This window comes from Neofelis nebulosa, chromosome 14, assembly GCF_028018385.1.
Source record: "Neofelis nebulosa isolate mNeoNeb1 chromosome 14, mNeoNeb1.pri, whole genome shotgun sequence".
Classification (NCBI taxonomy): Eukaryota; Metazoa; Chordata; class Mammalia; order Carnivora; family Felidae; genus Neofelis; species Neofelis nebulosa.
Window position 1 is genome coordinate 44381230 of NC_080795.1, and position 26865 is coordinate 44408094.

The window sequence follows — 26865 nt, forward strand, 5'->3', positions numbered from 1 at the left end:
CCAGCTATTTAGTGATGATTCAGATGAGCCCTCCCAGTCCTTCGTTCTTTCTCCGGGGCATCCTCCCTATGCCTCTCTGAGTCTTTTTTCCTCTCCTCCTTGACCCCACCCTCCACCTCCTGCCAACCGGGCTCCCTGTTCCTGTCTTCTGCTTCCTCGTTCCCGCCTGTCCGGCCCCCTGGCCCCTTCCACCTCCCGGCGGCAACCTTCCCTCGCAGGTGCGCCCGGCACCCCGGCGCTCCGCTGTGCGCTTGCGCTCTGCCCCCGCCAGAGCCGGGGCAGCCGCCGGAGAAGCTTCTGCGTCGCCGGTGCAGTTTGCGCGGGATCCGAGCTCCTGGCCGACGCTCGCGCCAGGCTGGGACAGGTGGCTGCGCTCACCCACAAGGCCGCCCTTCTGCCCGCAATGGGCTGCTCCAGCAGCGCCGTCAACAAGGCCGGCGACGGCAACAGGCTCCGCAGCGGTGAGCAGGGGACCCGGCTCCACCCTCGCCCGGGCCTCGGGGTCGCCTTGCTCCCTAGGGTTCCGAAAGGTGCGACCCGCCCGGCAGGGGGCGGGCTGCTCGCTGAGGACGGGAGTGGAACCCAGGGCAGAGCGCCCCTCCCTCCCGAACCCCGGAGCGCGGGTGCTGGAGCTGCGGCGTGGAGGTCCCGGTGCGCCCCAGCCGCGCGCGCTGCCGGACGCGGAAGGCCGAGGGCCGGGCCCGGGGTTATCCGCGGGGCGAGCGGGGAGGTGGCGTTAAACCCCTACTGCGCTTGGCCGGGGGTTCCCTTAAACAGATGAGTAATTTCCTGCCCTTACAAGAAGTGCTATTTAATCTCCTAAAAGTACGAACTTTCAGATCATATAAAGCTGCAAATTCCCTGGGAACCATTAGTTTCTGGTCCTAAGGAGAAACGTGATCCCCGTTTTTCTACCAAGACCTTGCCCTTCCGTCAGCATTTCAGCATCAGAGATGGTAACGGATGCGGAGAGCACAGATGGACATTCACTCCATCAAGTAGGATCCTGCACTTTTGAAGAGGTCAGATACACTTCCCCTGCCCTTCGCTTCAGTGTTTCTTGACGAATATGCGTGCCATATAAAGCGGTCATCACCGAAATTCAACAAATATATTTTGAGCGTCTATTATGTGATAGCCAGGTGCCTGGCTAGATGCTGGAGATACAAGTGACCCTACTTTTGAGGGTCAGGGATAGAAGAGACAGGCAATAAACAAGTTAAACGAATGATTAAGATACGTTTCTGACCGTGGTAAATCCTGTGAAAAGAGTAAGCAGATTAATGAACTAGAGAATGGGTTTTATAAACACTTCTTAGATTTTGAATGGCTGACATTTTGGATAAAGCTTCGAAGGTTAAGTAAATTCCTTCAAATTAGTTTGCAGTCATATTCAAGGCTAACTGTAGGGGAAATTTTGCACTCAAGTTCATTCTTTTCCACAGGTCTTCTTTTAGCATCTTGTGTTATTCCAATAACACAGAAATGTCTTTCTCCCTGATTTTGTAGTAGCACAGGGTTTTCGTGAATGCTGTTTCAGAGTTGAGACACCGTGTCCTAGTTAGAAGTATGTTGCGTTGAATTCATTTTCGTGGTATGTGATAATTTATTTTTAATTTCAGTAGATAACAGAAAGCAATAAAAAGTTTAGAAATAAGCAAAGTAATTAAAGCCATGTTTAAGTGTGATTCCAAACCCTTTGTCTCTGACAATGCAAAGTGAAGAAATATCCATTCCTTGTGTACAATAGTTGCTGACCTTTCTCCTAAAGAAAAGAAAGCCTCTGTACCCCAAATATGCTCTCAAGAGGCCAGTGCAAAAAGTTAGTTAATTGATTAATTAGAGGCTAGTACAAGGAGCAATTTCTTTAACGTTTCATTTTATTTTATGAAGTCAGGTGGATTTTGCATCCTGCTCCATGATAAATCCTTGTTGGTTTCAATATGAAAAATTGAGGAAAATTGATGCTTCAGGAAAGGTACACCATATTTGGTTTTTCTCATCCCCCTCCATGGTCCCAGATATCCTAGGAGTAACATACTGATTTAAAAAGCAGAGAACTAAATCGTCATAGATTTTTTTTTTTGATAAAAACATTACTGAGGGGAATGTTACTCTTAGGGAAGGGCAAAAGTATCCAATAGGGGGAAAGGGTTTTTAATCCTCTCAAAAAATAATGAACAAAGTTTAAAAAAAAAAAAACTTTATCACCAGTATTAATAACTGTCTACATAAGTCACACCTTTTCATTTTTTATTCATGCTTTCATCGTTCTAAGTTTTCACAGATGTTGTTCTGAAAGAAATATTTAAACGCCTGACAACCAGTTTCAGTGCATTGAAAATTAATTAATACGCTACATAAACTGCTCAATGCACGTATTAAATCAGTCAACAGGTGCATTTTGCTTTTGATGCCCAATCACACAATACTCTCTTGTAATTGGATACTATTGTGTGTTCATCAGCATTTCAGTGCTGATCCATGATCTTGGAGGCTCAATAAATAATTCATTCCTGTTTCTGCAGCTCAAAACTTCTTTAAATCCTATATATAATCCTAAGTCTGTGGGTATGAGCTTTTAGATGAAAAAATCTAAGTATATTAAATGTCCTGTATATGCATTTACTCACTGTACCCCTGGTGCCTAACAATATTTGGCGCATAGTTGTTGAATGAATTACTTCATTTAATCTTTTTTTTTTAATTTTTTTTTAATGTTTATTTATTTTTGAGACAGAGAGAGACAGAGCATGAACAGGTGAGGGTCAGAGAGAGAGGGAGACACAGAATCTGAAACAGGCTCCAGGCTCTAAGCCATCAGCACAGAGCCCGACGCGGGGCTCGAACTCATGGACTGTGAGATCATGACCTGAGCCGAAGCTGGACGCTTAACCGACTGAGCCACCCAGGCGCCATTTAATCTTTAAGACAATACTATGACTAAGTATTATGATCATCTCCATTTCACACATAAGGAGCCCTGTGACCTTGGGCAAATTATCTACTCTTAAAAGTCAGAGCTAGGCTTTGAATTCAGGTACTCTGATTCCAGAGCTTGACTTCTTTCTCTTTAAACCACCTGTGATAACTAGATTTAAATCTGATTTATTTTATTTATTTTATTTTTTTTAATGTTTATTTATTTTTGAGAGAGAGAGAGACAGACAGACAGACAGACAGCGTGTGAGCAGGGAAGGGGCAGAGAGAGAGGGAGACACAGAATCCAAAGCAGGCTCCAGGCTCCAGGCTCCTAGCTTTCCTCACAGAGCCTGAAATGGGGCTTGAACTCACCAACAGTGAGATCATGACCTGACGGAAGTCAGATACTTAACTGACTGACCCACCCGGGCACCCCGATTTAAATCTGATTTAAATTTCAGATCACCCTGGATCCCCATTAGAGGTGTGTTCATCCACTATGCAAACAACAAAAGAAATACAATAAAATGTAATAGAGCATTATAATTTAATAAATTTAATAATATAATCACAATATTATAATCCCTAAATAAGATATGTATTGTAATATATTATACAGATGTGATATATAACTTATAAATTTATTGGATATTAATATATAATATACGTATTTTAATACATATTTGTTTACCCCTAGATAAGTTGGTAAAATATGAAGCTTATATATATTACTTCCAACTATAAACTATAAATATTTGGGGGACATTTGTTTAACCCTAGAGGTTTTTTTTTTTAATGTTTATGTATTTATTTTGAGAGAGAGAGAGAGCAGGGAAGGGGCAGAGAGAGAGGGAGGAAGAGAGAATCCCAAGCAGGCTCCGTACTGCCAGCGCAGAGCCCAATGTGGGACTCAAACCCATGAACCATGAGATCATGACCTGAGCTGAACCTAAGAGCTGGACTCAGTCAGTGGACTGAGCCACCCAGGTGCCCCTAACCTTAGATGTACATAGACGTAGAGAAACTACCAGTGTCCTCCCATAGAGATACAGATAATCTTCCTATCATGCCAGAGATTCTTTAAATTTACAGTATCAACCTTTAAAAAATTTTTTTTAATGTTTATTTACTTTTTGAGAGAGAGAGAGAAGGCATGCGGGAGGAGTAGACGGGGGAAGACAGAGGATCCAAAGTGGGCTCTGCGTGGACAGCAAATAGCCAGATGTAGCGCTTGAACTCATGAACCAGGAGATCATGACCTGTGCCAAAGTCGGATGCTTAATCAACTAAGCCACCCAGGCACCCATCACAATATCAACCTTAAAACCCTATGGGTTGATGTTAAAATATATGAACTAGCCTGTAAACTGGATTTGTGTTGACAGTTCTGCCCAACTTAATTTTCTGTAACTGGCTTAAGAACTGTTGTACATGATGCAGTGTTAGCCTATAAGCAAAAGAATCATTAAATAATGGGTTGGCGTAGGTTACCTCTGAGATCTCTTATAGCTCTAAAATCCTATAGCATTAAAATATGAAGCTGTTTATTTTCTGGGCTTAAGTTTATTTTTTTTTTTTAATTTTTTTTTCAACGTTTTTTATTTATTTTTGGGACAGAGAGAGACAGAGCATGAACGGGGGAGGGGCAGAGAGAGAGGGAGACACAGAATCGGAAACAGGCTCCAGGCTCTGAGCCGTCAGCCCAGAGCCTGACGCGGGGCTCGAACTCACGGACCGCGAGATCATGACCTGGCTGAAGTCAGACGCTTAACCGACTGCGCCACCCAGGCGCCCCTGGGCTTAAGTTTAAATCAGGTAGCAGCTACTTGGTTAGGTTGCTGTTAGGCTGAATAGGAAAATCCATTCTACCGATCACACAGATGCATTTGTTCTGACCCAACAGACACCAGATGACTGACTAGGGAAAGAGGTGTGGAGGGATCAGGACAAAGGTGGATAGTCAACTAACTACCCAGTGCTACTCAAAGTGTAGAGCAGGGCCTGGTACATGGTACGCATAGATTTTTACTCAATGCCTTAAAATGTGCGAGGAAAGAGGCTTTTCTTTCCAGAAGGACTATTAGACAGATTGAGTGGAATTTCTTATGTTTGTGGAAGTAAATTCTAATTATTAGGGCAATATTCTATTCATAATTGCTGTTCTTTTCAGAGCCCCACGGATCTGATGGAGTCTGAACACAAAGGTTTTGTTGATTTTACAGACTAATGGACCCACAGGTGTCTAGGTCTTTGTATCCGAACCTTCCTCCCTGCCAGCCTTCTGTGTACATGCACAATTATTGCTTTTCTCTTTCCTAATATAAATCGCCACCCGTTTCTGGCAGACTTTCTTCCTGAGATCTTATAGCTTAAGCACCAGCATTGACAAAGTAAATAGATGGTAATTATTGACAAATTCATTGCTAGGTTAATGTGTACATTTTCACCGACAGCTATAATCATTTGTTTATTCTCACCTGAACTCTTGTTAGCTGCTTGGAGTCCATGATACCTAGGCAATAGAATGAGGCTTGAATTTCATGCTGTTATGTGAATTGTTCTTTGTTCTGTGGAGATACCTTCAGCCTTCAACCAATATTTTCACATAGTGACATTTCAGTCCTAAGCAGACATTTTTTCTTTGTAATTGAAGAATAAACATCAAGATTAAAACTCATTAAAAAATTTTTTTTAATGTTTATCTTTGAGAGAGAGAGAGAGACAGAGTGTGAGTGGGCAAGGGGTAGAAAGAGAGGGAGACACAGAATCCGAAGCAGGCTCCAGGCTCCGAGCTATCAGCACAGAGCCAGAAGCGTGGCTCGAACTCACGAACCGTGAGATCATGACCTGAGCTGAAGTCAGACGCTTAACCAACTGAGCCACTCAGGTGCCCCAAAACTCATTTTAATGGACTTTCCTTGCATGCAGATGTTATATAAATGGGGTTTCTTTCTTGAAAATGCTAGAAGTAGGAACCGAGTCTTGTATGTCTTTGTGTCCCCTCTAGAGCCTGGCATACAGAGGATGTTTGGCAAGTTTTTGTTGTAGGGTGGTTATTACATACAGCTAATTAAAATGGAACATAAGAATTGCATACATGGGGGCGCCTGGGTGGCTCAAAGGATTGGGCGTCCAGGCCTAGATTTCGGCTTAGGTCTGGATCTCACAGTTTATGGGTTCAAGCCCCATGTCAGGCTCTGCGCTGACAGTGCAGAGCCTCCTTGGGATTCCGTCTCTCTCTGCTCTGCTCTTTCTCTCTCAAAAATAAATAAATAAACTTTTTAACAAAGAGGGAATTGCTTGAGTGGTTCAAAAATTTGCAAACAGTTGAAAAATGCATGCTGTGAAAAGTATACCTCCGGTCCTGTTTGCACCAGCTACTTAGTTCCAATCACACCCATGGGTAAATACTTTTATTAGGTGGGGTTTTTTAAATTTTTCTAAAGTTTCCTTATACATTGTAAATATTGTTTCCCTCTCTAATCTTCATTATAAAATGTATCATACCCACCGTTCTTCACCTTGTTCTTTTCACCTAACAAGACGGACATCTTTCTATCTTGATATATAGAGAACGTCTTTCTCCTTTTTTATCCTTGCTTAATAATCCATCGTGTGATTTGTTTAACCAGTCCCCTATTGATAGGCTTTTGGTTTGCTTCCAATTTTTTCTAGTGCAAACAAGGCTGCAACGAATTCCTTTATATATGCATCATTTTGAATGTGTTCAAGCACAGCTGTAGAACAATTTCCCAGAAGTGGCATTATTGGATTAAAGGGTATGTGCATTTATGATTTTGACGGATATCTGCCTAAATGCCTTCCATAAGACTTGTACCAGTTTACACTCTCCTCAACAGTATAGTTCTCTCTCTCTCTCTCTCTGCCCCTCCCTTGCGCACACACACACACACACACACACACACACACACACACACACTCTGTCTCTCAAAAATAAATAAACATTTAAAGAAAACTAAAAAATAAAAGGGGCGCCTGGGTAGCTTAGTCGGTTGAGCCTCCAATTTCGGCTCAGGTCATGATCTAGCTGTTCGTGAGTCTGAGCCCCACATCAGGCTCTGTGCTGACGTCTCAGAGCCTGGAGCCTGCTTTGGATTCTGTGTCTCCTTCTCTGTCTCTGCCCCTCCCCTGCTCACACTCTTCTCTGTCTCTCTCTCTCAAAGATAACATTACAAAAAAACAATTTTTTTTGAAACATTTCAGTAAGTTTCTTATAAAATTGAAGGACTTTCGAGATTAGTGCAGCCACATCAAAACATGGGTGTGAAGAAGTCAGGAGACAAAGCAGGAGCTCCCCTTGGTTCCAGATACTTTGGACTGTGATCTCATTTAATCTCCACAAGAGCCTTCTGAAGCAAACATCTGTATCACCAAATGCAGCTAGGAAACTACAGCTTCATGGGGATAAATAGCTTGTCCGAGATCTCAGAGCTAGCAAGTGATAGGGCTGAAGCCCAGTGTGTGTGACTCAGAAGCTGCTACTCTTTTCACAGTCCAGTTCCATCTGGAGTCTAGTCCACTTCTGCGATAACTCATTGTATGGCCTTCCCTGTAGGAAAAACACAATCCATATTTGTTTGGTGGGTGGATGGGAGAATGGGTGGATTGACAGAGATGGGGACTCAGGGGAGTGAGAAGTCCTATTTAGAAAAGCACAGGGATTTCAACAACAGGCAAATGATGGAAAGAACCCAAATGTCCATCAACTGATGAATAGATAAAGAAGATGTGGTTTGTAGATACAATGGAATCCTGCTCAGCAATGAGAAAGAATTAAATCTTGCCATTTTCAACACTGTGGATGGAACTGGAGGGTATTATGTGAAGTGAAATAAGTCAGTCAGAGAAAGACCGATATCGTATGTTTTCACTCATATGTGGATCTTGAGAAACTGAACAGAAGACGTTGGGGAAAGGGAAAGGAAAAAATAGTTTCAAACAGAGAGGGAGGCAAACTATAAGAGACTCTTAAATACAGAGAACAACTGAGGGTTGATGGCAGGGGTGGGGGAGAAGGGAAAATGGGTGATGGGCATTGAGGAGGGCACTTGCTAGGATGAGCACTGGCTGTTGTGTGTAAGCGATGAATCATGGGAATCTACTCTCAAAGCCAAGGGCACACTGTATACGCTGTGTGGTTAGCTAACTTGACAGTAAATGATTTAAAAAAAAAAAGGCAGAGGGAGAGTAGGAATCAGGACCCAGGTAATAACAGAAACTGGAAGGAAACATTGGTTGAGGTGGGCTTGGGAAGAGAATAGGTTGTGAAGAGGGTCTCCTAATCAGGCAGGAGAAGGTCAACACAGCAAAACAAAGCTTTATTGTGTTCTTTTAATTCATGTTCCTGTAAGGTTGCCACATGTCCCAGGTATTATCCACAGTTTCACTTCTGTGTTAATGTTTTATAACATCAAGTTTAAAATAAAAACCTAACACTTGTGGGGGGTTACTGAAAGGCTCACCAAAACTGATAAAAGCATCAAACTTGGCCAGGCTTCAAAAGCTGGTGTGTTTAACTGCATGTAGTTCTAGGTAATTTTTTTAAGCAAAATACCAGAATATAGCTCTCCAGGTGAGTGTTAATGTCTGGGAAGTATCAAAATGACCTCAGAAGCTTCTTTACAGCCTGGGTGGCTCAGTCAGTTAACCGTCCAACTTCAGCTCAGGTCATGGTCTCGGGGTTCATGGGTTCAAGCCCTGTATACCACTCATTCATTTTCTCTCTCTCTCTCTCAAAAATAAATAAACGTTAAAAACAAAAAGAAGCTTCTTTACATTCCCAGGGATGTTGCTGTTGTTCATGTTCTTTGAACCCCTCCTTGGGAGTTTACATCAGGTTCTGGAGTTCATTCTTTTGTATATATTCAAGGGTGTCAGAGGTTTGCCCTTTAAAGATTAAGATTGAAAAGAAAAACCACATTGTGTTAAACAGCTAAACACCCATGGGAATTACTTTATGAAGGTAAACGAAATAGGCCAGGCGATGCCAGTGTGCTCAGAAACAAGGAGTGGTCATTGGAAAAAGGCAAGGAAAAGAAAGGGCAGCCTGTGTTGTAGGGGCAACTTCAGCTGACATCACTTTCTTCCCCATGGAAGGACCCAAGGATCTGTGGGTCCCCAGGATAACTGGGCTGGGCTGTGGTGACTGGGTGGCTGGAGTCCCACACCTAGGAGGGATGACCCTCTTTTCTCAAGACTACATACTCAACAGTTCCTTATGGCTGCTCCTCTGTCCTGGCTTCTCTAATGAGACAAAAGAACTCAAGACCCAATAACATGTTCTTCATTCATACTGAACACTGCTTGACATTCAAATCTGTATGGCTCTGAAAACTTGCTTGAGATGAGCACATTATATCAGGCTAGTTTAGATAAATGGAGTGTCCAAATGTACATTAAGTAGAAAAGTCAAGATGCAAGAAGATCAAGAAGCATCCGTAGACAGCAAAATGGCACCCCTGCCCTATCGATCTACTGTAGGGTCACCAAAACTCACATTTCATTTATAAACAATGTACTCTGTAGCCATGACAGTGTAGAACAGTGTAGAACATGACAAAGCAGACATCAAAACAGCACGAATTAACACCATCCAAGATAGATATAAAATGAACATGACCTCATAAGCCAAAGATGGAAATGACTCATGTTCAAGAGGCCACTCAACAAGCCTTCTCTATGACCTGAACCCCTAGTATTTCCTGGCTTCTTTGTAGCTGTTCCTTTTGCCTCGCCCCTAGGTACCCCCTTTCCCAGACCCCCTCTCTCAGTGACGGACCTGTCTCCTCTCCACTAAAAGAAGTGTCCTTGACATCCACTTCCTTGGATGTAGCATCAAACCAAGGTTTTTTTGTTTGTTTGTTTGTTTTTGACTATCAATTAATAGTCTGTTCCCCTCATCAGGATTTTCCCGTGTGGTGACAATACTTTCTCAAGCCTGTAATATATTTTTCCTTACACTGAGTGAAAATGTTTTCTTCAGAGGCTTGCCTTTAAAACTTCCTCTTAAAGGGTCCCTGCAAGATGAGAACATTCCACGCTTTGCAGACAGCCCTGATTGATCTGTCGTTGTTACGTTCTCAGCCTTGCCCACCTAAATACTCCTCTAGTTCTGTTGATGGTGACAGCAATATATTTGTCCCTGTGTTGCATGTATCAGAGTCCCCCAGCCTGTGAGAATGAGTTTCAGTGTGCCAGCATTTCTTCCAGCCCTTAAGGCAGCTGGGCAGGGAGGGACCTTGCTGTTATTGATAGTGATAAGGAACTCTTTCTCCTTTTCCCTTTAGTTGATTTTGGGGAGGGGAGCTATTCTTACCATTTCCATTTTCCTAAGACTGATAGGAACAACATAGTTTCTTTTGGCTAATTTCCTTTTCCTTTGCAGTGGAGTAGTAGCCTCTATAGACTAGATGGTTATGAGAGGATTTGAACATGAGTGTGTTTGTGTGTGTGTGTGTGTGTGTGTGTGTGTGTGTGTAAATTTCAGCATATGGGAGACCGTATAGAGTGCTGATTAAGAATGTGGGTCTGGAGTTAGACTGGCTTCAAATCCTGGTTCATGATAACTTATTAGTGGTATATATTATTAGTGGTATAACTTTGAGCCACTCAATCTCCTTGTGCCTCAATGACTTCATCTGTAAAATGGAATTAACAATAGTACCTATTTCATAGACTTGTTCTAAGGAATAAAATCAGTTAATACATACAAAGCACTTAGAGGTAGCCTAAATAGTACTTAGAATAAGGATTGACAAACTTGCCTGCTGGCCAAATCCAGCCCACCACTTGTTTTCGTAAATGAAGTTTTATAGGAACACAATTATGTCTATTCATTTACATGTCATTTGACTGCTTTCTTACCATGGTGACAGAGTTGAGTAGTTGCAATAATGACCCCAATCCAGCAAAGCTGAAAACATTTACTGTCTGTCCCTTTACAGAAAAAAAAAATTGCTGACCCCTACCTAGAATATTGCCTAGTAAGTCCTCAATAAAAATTGCCTGTCATTAACATCAATTTTAGTAAATCTCAATTTTTTTTGTATTGCTTTTCCAAGATCAAGTTTTGTTTTTTTTCCTCAAGATCAAGTTCTAAATCCTGGAGTTTGTTGATTTCCTGACATTTTCGTTTTGGTAAATTTGTAAAAGGAAAGGAACTGTTAAAAATATTAAGTTAGTAATAAGGGCACCTGGTGGCTCAGTCGGTTAAGTGTACGACTTCAGTTCAGGTCATGATCTCGCGGTTTGTGGGTTCGAGCCCTGCGTCAGGCTCTGTGCTGACAGCTCAGAGCCTGGAGCCTGCTTCAGATTCTCCCTCTCTCTCTGCCCCTCCTCGGCTCATTCTCTATCTCTTTCTCTCTCTCAAAAATAAATAAACATTTGAAAAAATCTTTAAAAAATTGTCTTTAAAAAAACTATTAAGTTAGTAGTAGCACAAGTGGTACAAAAATAGCAAAAAATCATAAAAGTGGAATGGGAATGATCCAAGTTTATGAAACGGTTTTTCTAAAGCTAGCAGATGTTATATTGCTAGGTTACATGCTCTTGTACTTTTGCTGCTATATTAAAAAAAAACTTTTATTTTAGAAAAGTTTTAGATTTACAGAAAATTCATGAAAGTAGTGCAGAGAGTTCTCATGTCCCCCCATACCCACTTTCCCTTATTACTAACATCTTGCATGAGTAGGGCAGGCTTGTCACAATGGATGAACCAATGCTGATACATTATTATTTTAAAAAATTGTTTTAAGGTTTTTATTTATTTTTGAGACAGAGAAACAGAGCACGAGTGGGGGAGGGGCAAAGAGAGAGAGAGAGACAGAATTTGAAACAGGCTTCAGGCTCTGAGCTGTCAGCACAGAACCCGATGCAGGGCTCGAACTCACAAACCATGAGATGGTGACCTGAGCTGAAGTTGGACACTTAACCGACTGAGCCACCCAGGCGCCCCACTGATACATTATTATTTACCTAAGTCCATGCTTTATTCAGATTTCCTCAGTTTTTCTCTAATGTCCTATTTCTGTTCTAGAGTCCCATTCAGGATTCCACACTACAGTTAGTTGTTGTGTTTCCTTAGACCCCTCTTGACTATGACAGTTTTTCAGACTTGTTTTCGATGACCTTGACAGTTTTGAGTACTGGTCAGGTATTTTGTAGACCATCCCTCAATTGGGATTTATCTATTGCTTTTCTTATGATGCTCCTAGGCTTGTGGGTTTTGGGAGGAAGACCACAGAGGTAAAGTGCCCTTCACATCACATCATATCAAGGGTACAAGTTCTCAGTGTGACTTATTACTGCCTTGTAAGCTTTTCTAAGATTCTGAAGCTTGAAGAAGGGCGAACGTAGATTTTTGTTTTATACTCTAGTCTTACTGAAATCTTAGAGTTAAAAATTTTTTTAATTTTTTTTTAATGTTTATTTATCTTTGAGAGAGAGAGAGGGAGAGAGCAGGGGAGGAGCAGGAAGAGAGACACAGAATCTGAAGCAGGATCCATCCAAACTCTGAGTTGTCAGCACAGAGCCTGACCTGGGGCTCGAATCCATGAACTGTGAGATCATGACCTGTGCTGAAGTCGGATGCTTAACCGACTTACCTTGTGGAGTTTTTAGGAAGATTGAGCGAGATAATCCACAAAAAGCTCTAGGCAAGATGCCTCAATAAACATCAGCCACAAGGCCTGTTCAGGTTGGTGAAGTGTCGCAACTTATGCCTGTTAGAGACATGATCTTCACTTTCTCCCTCCTCGTCCTTGCTCATCGAGAGGCCTTTGATTTCGTAGACTCGATTTCTGCCCAAATGTTGGATCCCCGTGTGCCAGTAATGACCATCAGTCAATGAAGCTGTCTTTTTTTAGTGGTGAATACTGTTGATAATTTCAAAAGTGATGTTTTCTGCAACAGCTTCTTTGAAGTAAGAGTCTATTTTCTAGGAGTCTAAAAGAAATAAAATGAAATTGGAAAATCTTTTCTGAAGGAGGTAACTATTTGTCATTACTTGGCTCTGTAGCTTTTAGATATCAGCCTTCCCCCTCTTCAGGCCCTACATCTCCATGTATGCTCATCAAGTGTTCCAGAAGTGTCTCTCCAACTACATGTTCTTGTTTCTTTATAGTTAAATTTCCACATTAGGTTTACCTTCATATTTTATCAAATTTACTTTGTGATGGTCAAAACTAAGTTTAAATGTATCAAACCAGGTAGTTCTATTAAAAAAGATGGCTTGTGGGCGCCTGGGTGGCGCAGTCGGTTAAGCGTCCGACTTCAGCCAGGTCACGATCTCGCGGTCCGTGAGTTCGAGCCCCGCGTCAGGCTCTGGGCTGATGGCTCGGAGCCTGGAGCCTGTTTCCGATTCTGTGTCTCCCTCTCTCTCTGCCCCTCCCCCGTTCATGCTCTGTCTCTCTCTGTCCCAAAAATAAATAAAAAACGTTGAAAAAAAAAAAAAAAAAAGATGGCTTGTTCAGGGTGCCTGGTGGCTCAGTCAGTTAAACATCAGACTTTAGCTCAGGTCACGATCTCACTGTTCATGGGTTCGAGCCCTGCATCAGGCTGTGTTGACAAATTCTCTGTCTCCCTCTCCCTCTGTCCCTCTGTTGCTCACGTGCTCTCTCCCTCTCTCTCTCTCTCAAATATAAATAAACATTAAAAAAAAAAAAAAGAAGCTTCATGGGTGCCTGGGTGGGGCTCAGTTGGTTAGGCATCCAACTCTTGATTTTGGCTCAGGTCATGATCTCATGGTTCGTGAGTTCGAGCCCCACGTTGGGCTCTGCACTGACAGTGCTGAGCCTGCTTGGGATTCTCTCTGCCCCTTCCCTGCCCATGCTCTTTCTCTCAAAATAAATAGATAAATAAATAACATTTAAAAAATTATTTTAAAAAAATATGGCTTTTCCGATTTTTATTTACCATCTCTAGGATTTTTTTTTGCCTGATGGTTTCACACTTCAGTTACATGGGGTATTGCTTAAGTTCATCTCTCTTCAACATGAATGCCCTGCCAACATCTACTGACTGACAGAACGCGCCCTTGGGGCTTAGCATTTGTGCCACGGCCCGTGAGGAAAGTGTTTTTACATACTTTAGTGAGGGAAGAGCACAGACACATCTAGAATAGCTCCACAAATGTTTGTTGGATAAATGATACGATGAAAGTGAGGAGAAAATGGGAAAGAAGATGAGTAGACTCTTCCCTTGGGGCTGACTCATGTGGCATCTGGGTTCCCAAAGCCCAAAAGCTGCAGGAACCTAGAAATGGTGGCAGCAAGGGAAAATACCAGGGAACCACCCCCCCCCCCCCCGCCCCCGCCATTCTCATTGATTCTCTAGAAAACCCAGCAGACAAACCAGTGAGGTCTCTGGGATGCCTGATGGGTCATAGCCATGGGATAGGAAATATTGACCTCAAGTTTTTCTCCTCGCTGGGTAGAAACTTTTCATTTCTGATTAGGGTAATGAACGGAGTTGAAAAGCTTCCATTGTAATGTGAATTTCAGGTATGTTAGCTCTAGTTCTAATCCCTTCTGTAATGTTGCCTAGTATTTAACTTCTTTGTGTGCCTATCACAACGGTGCTTACAACCAGGGTTCTGTTAGTTCAGCTGTCACAACAAATTTGTGCATGGATCAACTTACAACAGAATCAAGAGAGATAATGAGCACCAAAGGATTAGGCCCAGAGCAGTGTATGATTTGATAAAATGTAGGGTTCAGAAAACAGACACATCTTTAAACAACTTTGGATGTGGAAACAATGCATCTCTCCACAATATTTATTATATAGTAATACAGATTAGGCACAGAATGTCTTCTGTGTGTGGACCAAAAAAATCTCACTGCTTCAAGTTAGAGTGCTAGAAGAAATGATGTAGTACCTTCTTCTACCTCAAGGAGGTATATCTGGGATTCACAAAACCACACAGACAGAGCATGTGGAGATTCTTGGGTGAGAGGTAAGGCATAGGTACCAAGTCGTACTTAGTGAGGGAAGTAGCCATTATTTTAATTTCCATGCAGACAGTAAACTTTTTTTTTTCTGACAATAAACTTAAGGATGGAAGGGACCAGATCTTCCTTGTCAACTGCTGTAAACTGCTCAGCTCAGAAGAGGCATATTAGGCACTCGAATACTTGAATTCAGTGAATAAGTGAAATCAAAGCCAACAAACAGAATGAAAGAGATTTATTTATAAAAAGCTGCCGGTGGACTTTATTAATGCCAGGCAAGTCCTGCCTGACATTATGAATACTATCACATTATTGATCAATAATCACATTAAAAAAATTTTTTTTAATGTTTTTATCTTATTTTTGAGACAGAGACAGAGCATGAGCAGGGGAGGGGCAGAGAGGGAGACACAGAATCCAAAGCAGGCTCCACGCTCTGAGCTCTCAGCACAGAGCCTGACGCGGGGCTTGAACTCATGACCTGAGCTGAAGTCGGACGCCCAACCGACTGAGCCACCCAGACACCCCAATCAGTAATCACATTTTAAAACTTACCATGGTAACAACACAATTCTGTAGGTCAACATTGACAGTTTTATAGTGTTTAGGGGACTATTTATCCAAGCTCTTTAATGTTGACGTTCATTCTTTCTGTTGCTCAGTTAGCTGTAATTTATTTGACAGGGGCCACCGCTAGACCACACAGGACCTTTGTGAAATTAGAAAAAGATGCCCTCCCCACCCCTGACACATGCAGCCTTGCAGCCTGCAGGTGTACAGAGGCTGGAGTTGAGCTCTCTCTCTCTCTCTCTTTCTCTCCCTCTCAGCAGAATGCCCTGTGCAGTGAGAAACCCGTACCTGCCTAGCTGTATGCTGCTCCCCCCAGTTTACTGAGTACCTTCTCACATTACACAGTACATTGGGGAATACGCATATTATCACCTCAGTCAATTCTCCAAAGAGGCCTGAAAGGCAGCTCTCATATTCCCATTTTACAGATAAGGAAACTGAGGTCTAGAGAGGTTAGGAGCTTGTCTAGATTGTACAGTTGAATAAACGGTGAAATCAAGATTCACATCCAACATCAGAACAGTCTGGAATGCACTGTTCCAGCTGAAGAGGAGGAAGGTCAAACAGATCCAAAAATCCTACTTCCCTCAGCGGCTGGGGATAAAAACATTCTGAAGGATATGCAGTCTGGTGCCTGAGAGGAAGTGTTTGTGGCAACTGTAGACTTCATTGCTGTATTCCCTGAGAGGTGGTTTGAAATTACCATTTATTTTCCAACCTTTTCAGTTTTTTACTTCGATCTCTTTTTTTCTGAATAAGCTTACAGAAAGGTACCGATACTAGAATGAATGAAATTACCTTACGTGTCTGTTTGCCCACCATAATGTCTTCCTTTCTAGGGCCATCAAGTGAGGTATGATACCGGTGACGGCTAGCATGGACTGTCACTCAGTGGTGCTGGTCACTGTGCCGGTGCTTTCCACTAGCAATGTGATGCATGGAGTCCTCACAACGACTCTGCTGATACTGTTCCCATTTTACAGGTGGTGAAACTGAGGCACAAAAAAGGCTTAATCAGGCTAGTGAGTACAGGAATCAGGACTCGAACCCGCCACATTATGGGTGTTGTCTTCAAGGTCATACGATCTCTGCCCTGCCTTTCAAAACAGATTGTGCTCTTCTCTTGCATAGGAAAAAAGAACTTTGGGGCTATTAGGTAAGAACTATTACCTCCAGGAGCACCTGGGTGGCTCATTTGGTTAAGCATCCAACTTCACCTCAGGTCATGATCTCACAGTTCATGGGTTCAAGCCCCATGTCAGGCTCTGGCTGACAGGTCAGAGCCTGGAGCCTGCTTTGGATTCTAACTCTTTCCCTCTCTCTGCCCCTCCCTTATTCTCTCTCTCTCTCAAAAATAAGTAAATAAACATTAAAAAACAAAGGAGAAATAAAAAAAAAAAACTATTACCTCCAAAAGCATTCCTTTCAAAATTCAAGCAGAATGCAGTTAATTAATATAAATACAAAATGAATGTGGTGTCACTAAACTTTTCTCTCTTTTTTTTTTGTGATTATTTTATTTATTTTTGATTTTTTTCCTCAAGTTTTTATTTAAATTCCAGTTAGTTAACACAGAGTGCAATATTATAGTTTCAGGTGTAGAACTGAGTGATTCATCACTTTCTTTTTTTTTTTTAATTTTTTTTCAACGTTTTAAATTTATTTTTGGGACAGAGAGAGACAGAGCATGAACGGGGGAGGGGCAGAGAGAGAGGGAGACACAGAATCGGAAACAGGCTCCAGGCTCCGAGCCATCAGCCCAGAGCCTGACGCGGGGCTCGAACTCACGGACTGCGAGATCATGACCTGGCTGAAGTCGGACGCTTAACCGACTGCGCCACCCAGGCGCCCCAATTTTTTTTTTTTTTTTAATTTTTTTGATTCATCACTTTCATACAACACCCAGTGCTCATCACAAAACTGCCCTCCTTAGTACCCATCACCCATCTAGCCCATCCCCCATCCACCTCCCCTCCAGTAATCCTCAGTTTTGTTCTCTATAGTTAAGATTTGGTGATTAAAAAAAAAAAAAGTTTTGGTGATCATTTTATTTATTTATTTGTAAAAGTTTATTGACTTATTTTGAGAGAGAGCAGGGGAGGGGCAGATAGAGAATCACAAGCAGCCTCTGTGCTGCCAGCATGGAGCCTGACGCAGAGCTCGAACTCACGAACCGCGAGATCATGACCTGAACCAAAACCAAGAGTCAGATGGCTTAACCAACTGAGCCACCCAGGTGCCCCAAGATTTGGTGATCATTTTTAAGATGTTTTATCTCCTTTGAGCTACCTTAGAAATATTAGAGACAGTGACATTCTTCTGTAATATTTCCCAGTTTGGCTGACTATTTTCAGGTTATATTATAAAAATATTACACGTCAAGGACATTTGCCTACTTCAAGTATATCAATAAGATTAGGAAAAGTACCTAAGAATGAAAATTGATACTGTGATCATGGGCATAAATGTTCTAGTTATGGCAAAAATTGATAGAACACTTGAGTATTTGTGACACTATTCATGGAAAATAACTTTTTATAAAACTTTTGTTTTTGGAGAAGAAAACTTGATTTAGTCTGATAGCATAATATGTTTTTCAAAATATAGAATTGAGTGACTTTGGTTTGGGTGTGTTGACACATTCCCCCCCATGGCTTTCTGCTCTAGAAGAATGATGCCTTTAGAATGCACCCACAGCTGGCACAGTTGGATGAAAGTCGTTCATGTCATTTAACTGACAGTACTAATCACCGTAATAACTATTTTACCAGAAAATATAATTTGGCAGACATTTGTGATTAGTATACTAACACATTTCCTTGTTAATTTCCTTAGACAGTCCTCACCAGAACATCCTTCGTGTGATCTGAATGAATCATCTTGTCATAATGAATTATTTTGTAGGCCTGAGAAATCACTTTTATTAAGTTGCCTTAAGTGCTGTTAATTTGAAAACCTTCTTCATGATGAGGCCTGAGGGAGAGGCATAGGATAGCCCTTCTCCCTATTCTGACATATGACCCCTGGGGGGCCCACAGCCAGGGCCCGGAATTTCCCCACATCCTTCCCAAACTGCTTCTCCAAGCCTCAGCTTGAATTACTCTCCACCCAGGGCTTCCCACCCAACCCCAGAGGCCGGGTGGGAAATGATTTAGTGTGAACACATGTATTAAGAAGAGAAACAATTGGCAGTGAGTTGAATTAATGACAACACATAAACTGAGGAAGTGAAGACAATGACAATTATTATTTCAGGGAAATACAAAAAGAAATTTACGCAAAGTAAGAGCTTACTGTTTGGCTCAGTTCTTCCTAGCAGACATACTCATTCTATGGACATGCACTTGAATGTTGATTTACCCAAATTACAACATGATTACTATGTTAAATGATTGCTAATATATAGTTGGTGAATTGAAAGGAAATGTTAGTGTGTAATGGGAGAGGATGTGGTAATAGAGGTAGGAGGAGAAGGAACCGAAGCCTTTATTTTCCAGAGTGGGAGTTCATTAAAAACCCCAAACCGAAAAATCGTGAAGTAGCAATTTGCTTAGAGATATAGAGGAAAAATATCCCTTCAGACAGCTAAAAGAATTAAAATATTTGCCCCTAGGGAAGGGGAAATGGGAGAGGAGATCTAAGTATTGGTTGTGCATTTTACATTAGATAAGCGATATTCAGTATAAATGTATGCATATGTAACTGGGGTGAGGAGTAACTTAGGGAAAAAATATTAAAACAATTTTTTTTACATTTATTTATTTTTGAGAGACAGAGAGAGACAGAGCACAAGTGGGGGAGGGGCAGAGAAAGAATGAGACAGAATCTGAAACAGGCTCCAGGCTCTGAGCTCTCGGCACAGACCAGACATGGGGCTCGAACCCACAAATCGTGAGATCATGACCTGAACTGAAGTTCATGCTGAACGAGCAGAGCCACCCACGTGCCCCAGGGAAAAAAGATTTAAAAAAAGAAGAAAAGAAAAACAATCTTTGGGGGGAGAAAAAGGGTAGACGTATATCACCTAGAGGTCCATTTTAACATGTTGGTTTATTTTCTCTCAGTGTTTTCACCATCCATTTGTGATTTACTTTTTCTTCCTCCCCCTTTCCCTTCCAATCATTGACATTGCTATACTCATACTATATGTGAAATTGGTAGCTAACTTACTGAGCACTTAAGTGCACGCAAGACCTTGTGCCAATACACATTTTATATGCATCATTTCGTTTGATTAACCCAACTGTGCGTGCCAATATTTTAACTTATTATATCATAAATATATTTTTTAAGTTTTATATATTTATTTTGAGAGAAACAGACATAGTGTGAGAAGGGGAGGGGCAGAGAGAGAGAGAGAGAGAGGGAGAGAGAGAATCCAAGCAGGCTCCATGCTGTCAGCGCTGAGCCAGACGTGGGGCTCGAACCCACGAAACCACGAGATCGTGACCTGAGGTGAAACCAACAATTGGATGCTCAACTGACTGAGCCACCCAGGTGCCCCATAAATATTTTCTTATATTAACATATCATCTTCATAACCATCTTTTTTCATGGTGCAGTAATATTCCATCCAGCAGAATATTTATCTTTTCCCCAACTTATTAGACTTTTAAGTTGTTTTTAATTTTTGCTATTGTGAAGAATACTGAGATGATATATATATCAAAAAATATATATTTTCCTGACATTTGTGCTTTTAGGATAAATTTCCAGAAGGAGGATTACTGGGTCAAAGAGTATAATCATGTTGCCAAGTTGCTTAGCTGTCTAGGGCACTTTTGTGTTCCTCCTTTAATGTTGATGCCTCGTGCAGCCTTGAGATGGGGGGAGAGAGAGATTCACTGCTATTTTACAGATGTGACAATTAGGAGCTAAGTCCCCAAGGTCACACAGCTGGGGGAAGAGCCAGAATTACAATGCATGGTTCCCAACTCTTTCTTGATTTCTGCCCCCCAGATGAAATGAAACGCAGGTTGAACTGCCCCTGCCACTTTCCTTCCCAGACATCTTGATCTTTATCGAGTGGAGCTTCTCCGTCATGGGGCCTTTTCCTTCCACTGAGGCCCATTCTGCTTTGGGAAAAAGTAAGACCTCTGTAGCAGCCCAACACTACACACTGAAATCTTCTAAGGCTAAGGGTGAGAAGGAGAAAGACCATGAGAAAAAGCAAAGTGAAATGTGCTTATTGAGAATGTGGGAAGGTGTCTAAGGAGCAAACAAGAAAATATTGTAGTTTTGGAGGACATGTTAGAGCTGAACACAGTAAAGAAGTTTGACTTGGGGAATGTTTAGGTCATGGTATGGCCTGTCTTTACTCAACTATACACAGGACTCTCTCTTTTAAGTTTGTTTATTTATTTTGGGGGAGGGGGGAGAAGGGCAGAGAGAGAGAGAGGGAAGGAGAGAGAGAATCCAAAGCAGGCTCCACACTGTCAGTGCAGAGCCAAATGCAGGACTCAGTCTCACGCACCCTGAGACCATGACCTGAGCAGAAATCAAGAGTCGGACTCTTCAAGAGTCGGACGCTTAACCGATAGAGCTACCCAGGCGTCCCACCACCGGACTCTCTTAAATCTACTTCTTTTTTTTTTTTTTATGTTTATTTATTTTTGAGAGAGAGAGAGAGACAGAGCTCGAGCAGGGGAGGGTCAGAGAGCGAGGGAGACCCAGAATCCGAAGCAGGCTCCAGGCTCTGAGCTGTCAGCACAGAGCCCAATGTGGGGCTCAAACTCATGAATGGTGAGATCATGACCTGAGCCGAAGTGGGATGCTTAACCGACTGAGCCACCCTGGCGCCCCTTAAATCTACTACTTGATTGTGATATATTTTCTGAGGATAGAAACTAACCAAAAATTTGTATTTTTTCTTTTTCAAGTGAATATTCAAAAAGTAACTTTGCATATCTATTTTTCAACCATAGAAGAAAGTGAGTCCTGTTTTGCCCAACCCAAACCACATACTCCGGGAAAAGAATCATCTACTCTTTATGGCAAGGTACAAAAGGAAAGTCCTCCTCCATTAGAGAAGCTCAAGATTTCAGCAGCGTCTACAGCTAATGGTGTTAAATCCCTCTGGGAACAGCCCCTGGCAGATGATACTACAGACCCACCAGGACCTACAGAAGACACTCAGCCTTTAGAAGGACCCAGGGAATCTGAGCCACTTCAGCCACATGTCAAAGATGATACTCCCAGAGCAGGAGAGAAGAATGACACGGAAGCAGTGACAGAGGCTCAGTCTTTAAAAGGAAATGCTGAGACTGAATCTGTAGGAAGAGATACCAAGTATCAGCCGTCGAGGATCACAGGAGAGAGGGACTCTCCTGGAGCAGTGGAAGGTACTGAGAATCCACAAACTGCCAGAGAGATGAAACCTCTAGGAACAGCGGAGAAAGTTCCTCCTCTGGAAGCAGCTAGAGAGCCACAACCTCAAGAAGCAGTGGGAAAGGGTGAACAGACCCAGCTCCCAAAAACAGTTCCCAAGGTGAATGAATCTCCAGAAGGATTGGAAGGGGGTCAGTTTGTGGAAATGGCTGGAGAGCAGAAACTTCAAGAAACATTGGGAAAAGATGAGCAATCCCAACTTCTAGAAACAATTCCCAAAGAGAGTGAATCTCCAGAAACATTGGAAGGAAGCCAGTTTGTGGAAACAGCTGGAGAGCGGCAACTTCAAGAAACAGTGATAAAAGATGAGCAATCCCAACTTCTAGAAACAATTCCCAAGGAGAATGAAACACCAGAAGTATTGGAGGAAAGTCAGTTTGTGGAAACAGCTGTAAACAATGATTTGCTCCATAAAACTCCTGAAGGTCTAGGAAACATGGAGCAGATTCAACCTGAAGGAATAGTTGGAAGCCTGGAGCATCCAGTGGGAATTCTAGAAACAGGAGCTAATATGGAAACGGTCAGGAAAATTCACACTAATGAAGAGGACCAACACATTGAAGGTAAAAGTGATGTTGTCCAAAATTCAGGGTTGTTTAGATGTGCTACATAAGAGATCATCCCTGGGGATCTCTATTTCAGGGGTTTGAACTTCATTTTACCCAAATCAAAAAGACTTCCATACCTGAAAAACAAGCTCTTAGCTTTCTAGCAAAAATTTTCTAAACCATAGTCTGTGTCTGAAATTTTTAACCTGGAGTTTCATTGTTGAATACACTTGGATGTTGAAGGCAACATGTTAAAATTTCTGAGTTTTTCCGAGTTCGCTTTTCATCAGGCCCCATGGAGGGTACGAGGATCCAAAGTAAAGACGAATAGGTGGTTAGTGGGGGAATTAAGCTTCTAATGAAAGAATACCCACATAATGGATCTTAGACTATAGTTTTCATCTTTGCCAATCTTATCCTTAGAAAATTATGGTCAGTCTGCTTGTGTCCTCATATAGTCCTCTTGTCTTTCTGGGAAGACTGGAGAAAATGTATTATGTCTTGGTAAAATGTGTTTTTAAAATGTACCTCACCAGCATAAAACAAACGGTATCCATACTGTTCTTTATTAGAATTATAATTTAAAAATAACATTTCTTCTGGGACATGATTTACATTTTGGTAAATTTTAGCTTCATACTACAGCATAATTAAATAAAGCACACATCTGTCTGTTTCTTGATTCATTTATTATTACCCCAGCAGTTTTTTGTTTTTTTTTTTTAATTTTTTTTTCAACGTTTTTTATTTATTTTTGGGACAGAGAGAGACAGAGCATGAACGGGGGAGGGGCAGAGAGAGAGGGAGACACAGAATCGGAAACAGGCTCCAGGCTCCGAGCCATCAGCCCAGAGCCTGACGCGGGGCTCGAACTCACGGACCGCGAGATCGTGACCTGGCTGAAGTCGGACGCTTAACCGACTGCGCCACCCAGGCGCCCCTATTACCCCAGCAGTTTTTGAGTGCTAATCATATGCCAAGTTCTAGGGGTACAGGAGATAGGCCCTGTCCTCACAGTGGTCATAGGCTAGCGGGAAGAAGGCAGAATGGAAACAAGTTACCACAATCTATCGAGGTAAGTGCTTTAATGAAGGTGTAGAAAAGTGCTCCAGGAAAAACAGGGGAGATGTACTTGTTGCACTAGGGTTAGCAAACTCAAGTCATTAGGGCCTAGGATAATGACCGTGAGTGAAGCGAGGGGCACATGTTATGGCATGGGGAGCCCTGGGGACCGTGGTGAACAGGAGCACTGTTCTAGCAAAAGAGACACCGCTTCTTGGCTCCATCCATGAGCATGGGGGTCAGTGTGGCCCATTCTGATTTCTTAGGGAGACAGATTTGTATCTACAACGTCCAGACTTTTAAATATTTGCAATCTTTTTTTTTTTTAATCTCTCTTTTTTAATGTTTGTTTTTGAGAGAGAGAGAAAAAGAGAGTGCCAGCAAGGGAGAGGCAGAGAGAGAGAGGGAGACACAGAATCCGAAGCAGGCTCCAGGCTCTAAGCTGTCAGCACAGAGCCCGACGTGGGGCTCGAACTCATGAACCATAAGATCATGACCTGAGCCAAAGTTAGATGCTTACCCGACTGAACCACCTAAATGTTTGCAGTCTTTAAATGTTTAACAATTGTTTTCTTTTTTTTTTTTTTTTAATTTTTTTTTAACGTTTTTTAATTTATTTTTGGGACAGAGAGAGACATAGCATGAATGGGGGGAGGGGCAGAGAGAGAGGGAGACACAGAATCGGAAACAGGCTCCAGGCTCCGAGCCATCAGCCCAGAGCCTGACGCGGGGCTCGAACTCACGGACCGCGAGATCGTGACCTGGCTGAAGTCGGACGCTTAACCGACTGCGCCACCCAGGCGCCCCAACAATTGTTTTCTTTAAACACCATAATGGCCCTAGGTTTCTGGGCATGCCTAGACCACCTTTTCATTTAGATATAAATGGAATGTTTTTAAAACACTTTTTAAAAATGTTTATTTTTATTTGAGAGAGTGTGAGAACATGCACACAGAGGGGCAGAGAGAGAGAGACAGAGACAGAGACAGAATCTGAAGCAGGTTCCAGGCTCTGAGCTGTCAGCACAGAGCCCGACGTGGGGCTCCAACTCATGAGCCACTGAGATCATGACCTGAGCCGAAGTTGGACGCTTAACCAACTGAGCTACCCAGGCGCCCCTAAATGGAACTTTTTATTTATAGTATGTTCTGCTGTCATTTCTTGGGTAATTCTGTAGCCTGATTTTATGTAGGAGGATGCCAAGATAGGAGATGTTAAGTGACATCAGCCATTCAGAGGATCTGAGAGAATCAGGGCAATTTCCTTTCCTTTTTTTTTTTTTCTTTTTTCAAGGGTTACATTTTTAAAGATGTTTTATTTATTTTTGAGATAGAGAGAGAGAGAGAGAGAGAGCAAGGGAGGGGCAGAGAGAGAGGGAGACACAGAATCTGAAGTAGGCTCCAGGCTCAGAGCTGTCAGCACAGAGCCCGACGCAGGGCTCAAAGTCATGAACCGTGAGATCATGACCTGAGCTGAAGGTGCCCCAGGGCAGTTGCCTTTCTAGATACCATCAGAGAAATTTATTAATTTGACCTAAAGAGCAGAAACTGCCCCACTGGAAGTCAGCTGTGAGGTGCTTTATTGTCAATGATAAATGAGAGTATCTTAATATCTCCTTTGGTTACTTTTCCAGGTGAGACAGGAGAAAAAGTTGAAACAGAGATGGAGGATGAGAAAGTAAGTGAAGGGACTGGAACAAAAGAAGAAGAAACAGGGGAAGCTGTGGACCTTTCAGCAGCCATGTAGATGGATGTGGTAGCAGAAGGATGAATAGGCACAGGTGTTGTGATAGAAAATGTAGTGAAGTGTGTGACTTCGGATCTGATTGTGTCTATAAATGTCTATGTGTTTTATACAAGGAGTATGGTTATCATGTTCTTGATTACATTGTTCCATAAAACTGCTAAGCTGTAAACAGTTTTCTCAGGCACTTAGAATAGTTATACATTTAGAACTACAGTAGCCACGGCCAGTAAGGACTGGGGTATAGGATCACTGAAGAGTGTGAGGGTGTTTTCTTCACTGTGGCAACACGTCCATTCGGTTCAGAAAATGACACCCTAAAAAGAAAGTATAAACCTTAGGTGTAGGTGGCTGGAGAAAGGAGTTAAATTTTAGGGAGCATATGATAATCAAGTAACACAGTTATAATTACAATGGGATAAGAATGAACGACAACATCAGGGCAAACTATATCTAGTGGTTTTTTTTTTTTTATTTCGTTTTTTTTTTTTTTTTTTTTTTTCTGTTGCAGAATTTAAAGCTGGTAGGAACCTACTCACCTTAAGTCTGTCTACTACCATAGACTCTTATTTATGTCAAAGGAGTGCAGTCTCTGGTGCTGTTGCAAGATCAGGCATTTCCACACTGAAAGGCTACACGTTTTTCCAGGTGCCATTTTAAATCAGTTGTTGATTTTACACTTATGTGAAGGGTTTCATTGGTGTTATCCTTTTAACTGACATTAAAGGCGTTTTAAACTTATTGACTTTTAAACGTATTTCAGAGACAACAGACAGCAAGAATTAAAACCTAGATTTGCTGCCTATGTGGAATTTATTCCCTGGGTCGTGTTTTGTTTTGTTTTTCAGATTGCTGTGGCTTAATGTTAGGCTTTAGAGGTAGAAAGGAGCTAAGAAATCAAGATTTAGAAACCATTTATAATATTGCATTAATGTTAAAATGATGCACCATTGAAAGTTACTTTTCACAAATTCTTCCTAAGTTGCCAAGGGATTTTGGTAAAAGATTATACATGAATATAGTAATGACAATAGCAATCTTGTCTACCATTGGGGACCTGTGTTTATGTATACCAGGATAGAATTATATTCTGGAAACATTTTGTTTCCCTTTCTTATTTGTAAATGTGTATTTTTAAGATAACTGCTCAGATGAATTAACTAGACTCTTTTATTTTTAATTTTTTTTTAATTTAGTTAACATATCATGCAATATTGGTTTTAGGTTTAGAATTCAGTGATTCATCACTTACATACAGCACCCAGTGCTCATCACAAGTGACCTACTTACTACCCATCACCCACAGCCCATCTGCCACCCACCTCCCTCCATCAACCCTCAGTTTGTTGTTAAGGTCTCTTGTGGTTTGTTTCCCTCTCTTCTTTCTCACCCCCCCGCCCCCGTTCATCTGTTTTGTTTCTTAAATTTCACATATGGGTGGAATCATATGGCATTTGTCTTTCTTGGATTTGACTTATTTCACTTAGCAAAATACATTCTAGCTCCATCCACATCATTGCAAATGGCAAGATTTCATTCTTTTTGACGGCCGAGTAATATTCCATTGTATATAAATAATCTCTTCTTTATCCATTCATCAGTAGACTCTTACTTTGGCTTTTATATTAAAATGACTACTAAGATGACTTGTAATTAATTTCAAG

The 26865-nt window shown here is 41.9% G+C and overlaps 1 protein-coding gene across 1 annotated transcript; it reads left to right on the forward strand.

Annotated features, from left to right (window-relative positions):
- Positions 1-26865, forward strand: ERICH5 (glutamate rich 5). The gene is made up of 3 exons (XM_058698678.1): positions 1-461; positions 21386-22411; positions 25092-26865. Exons 1-3 carry the CDS (start codon positions 404-406, stop codon positions 25202-25204), a joined length of 1197 nt encoding a protein of 398 aa, XP_058554661.1. The 5' UTR covers positions 1-403; the 3' UTR covers positions 25205-26865.

Excerpts from the sequence above, each read along its gene's own strand:
- ERICH5 (XM_058698678.1), top strand. The coding sequence starts at position 404 with ATGGGCTGCTCCAGCAGCGCCGTCAACAAGGCCGGCGACGGCAACAGG. Across the intron at positions 462-21,385 it reads CGGCAACAGGCTCCGCAGCG|AAGAAAGTGAGTCCTGTTTT; the intron begins GTGAGCAGGGGA and ends TTTCAACCATAG. Across the intron at positions 22,412-25,091 it reads AGAGGACCAACACATTGAAG|GTGAGACAGGAGAAAAAGTT; the intron begins GTAAAAGTGATG and ends TTACTTTTCCAG.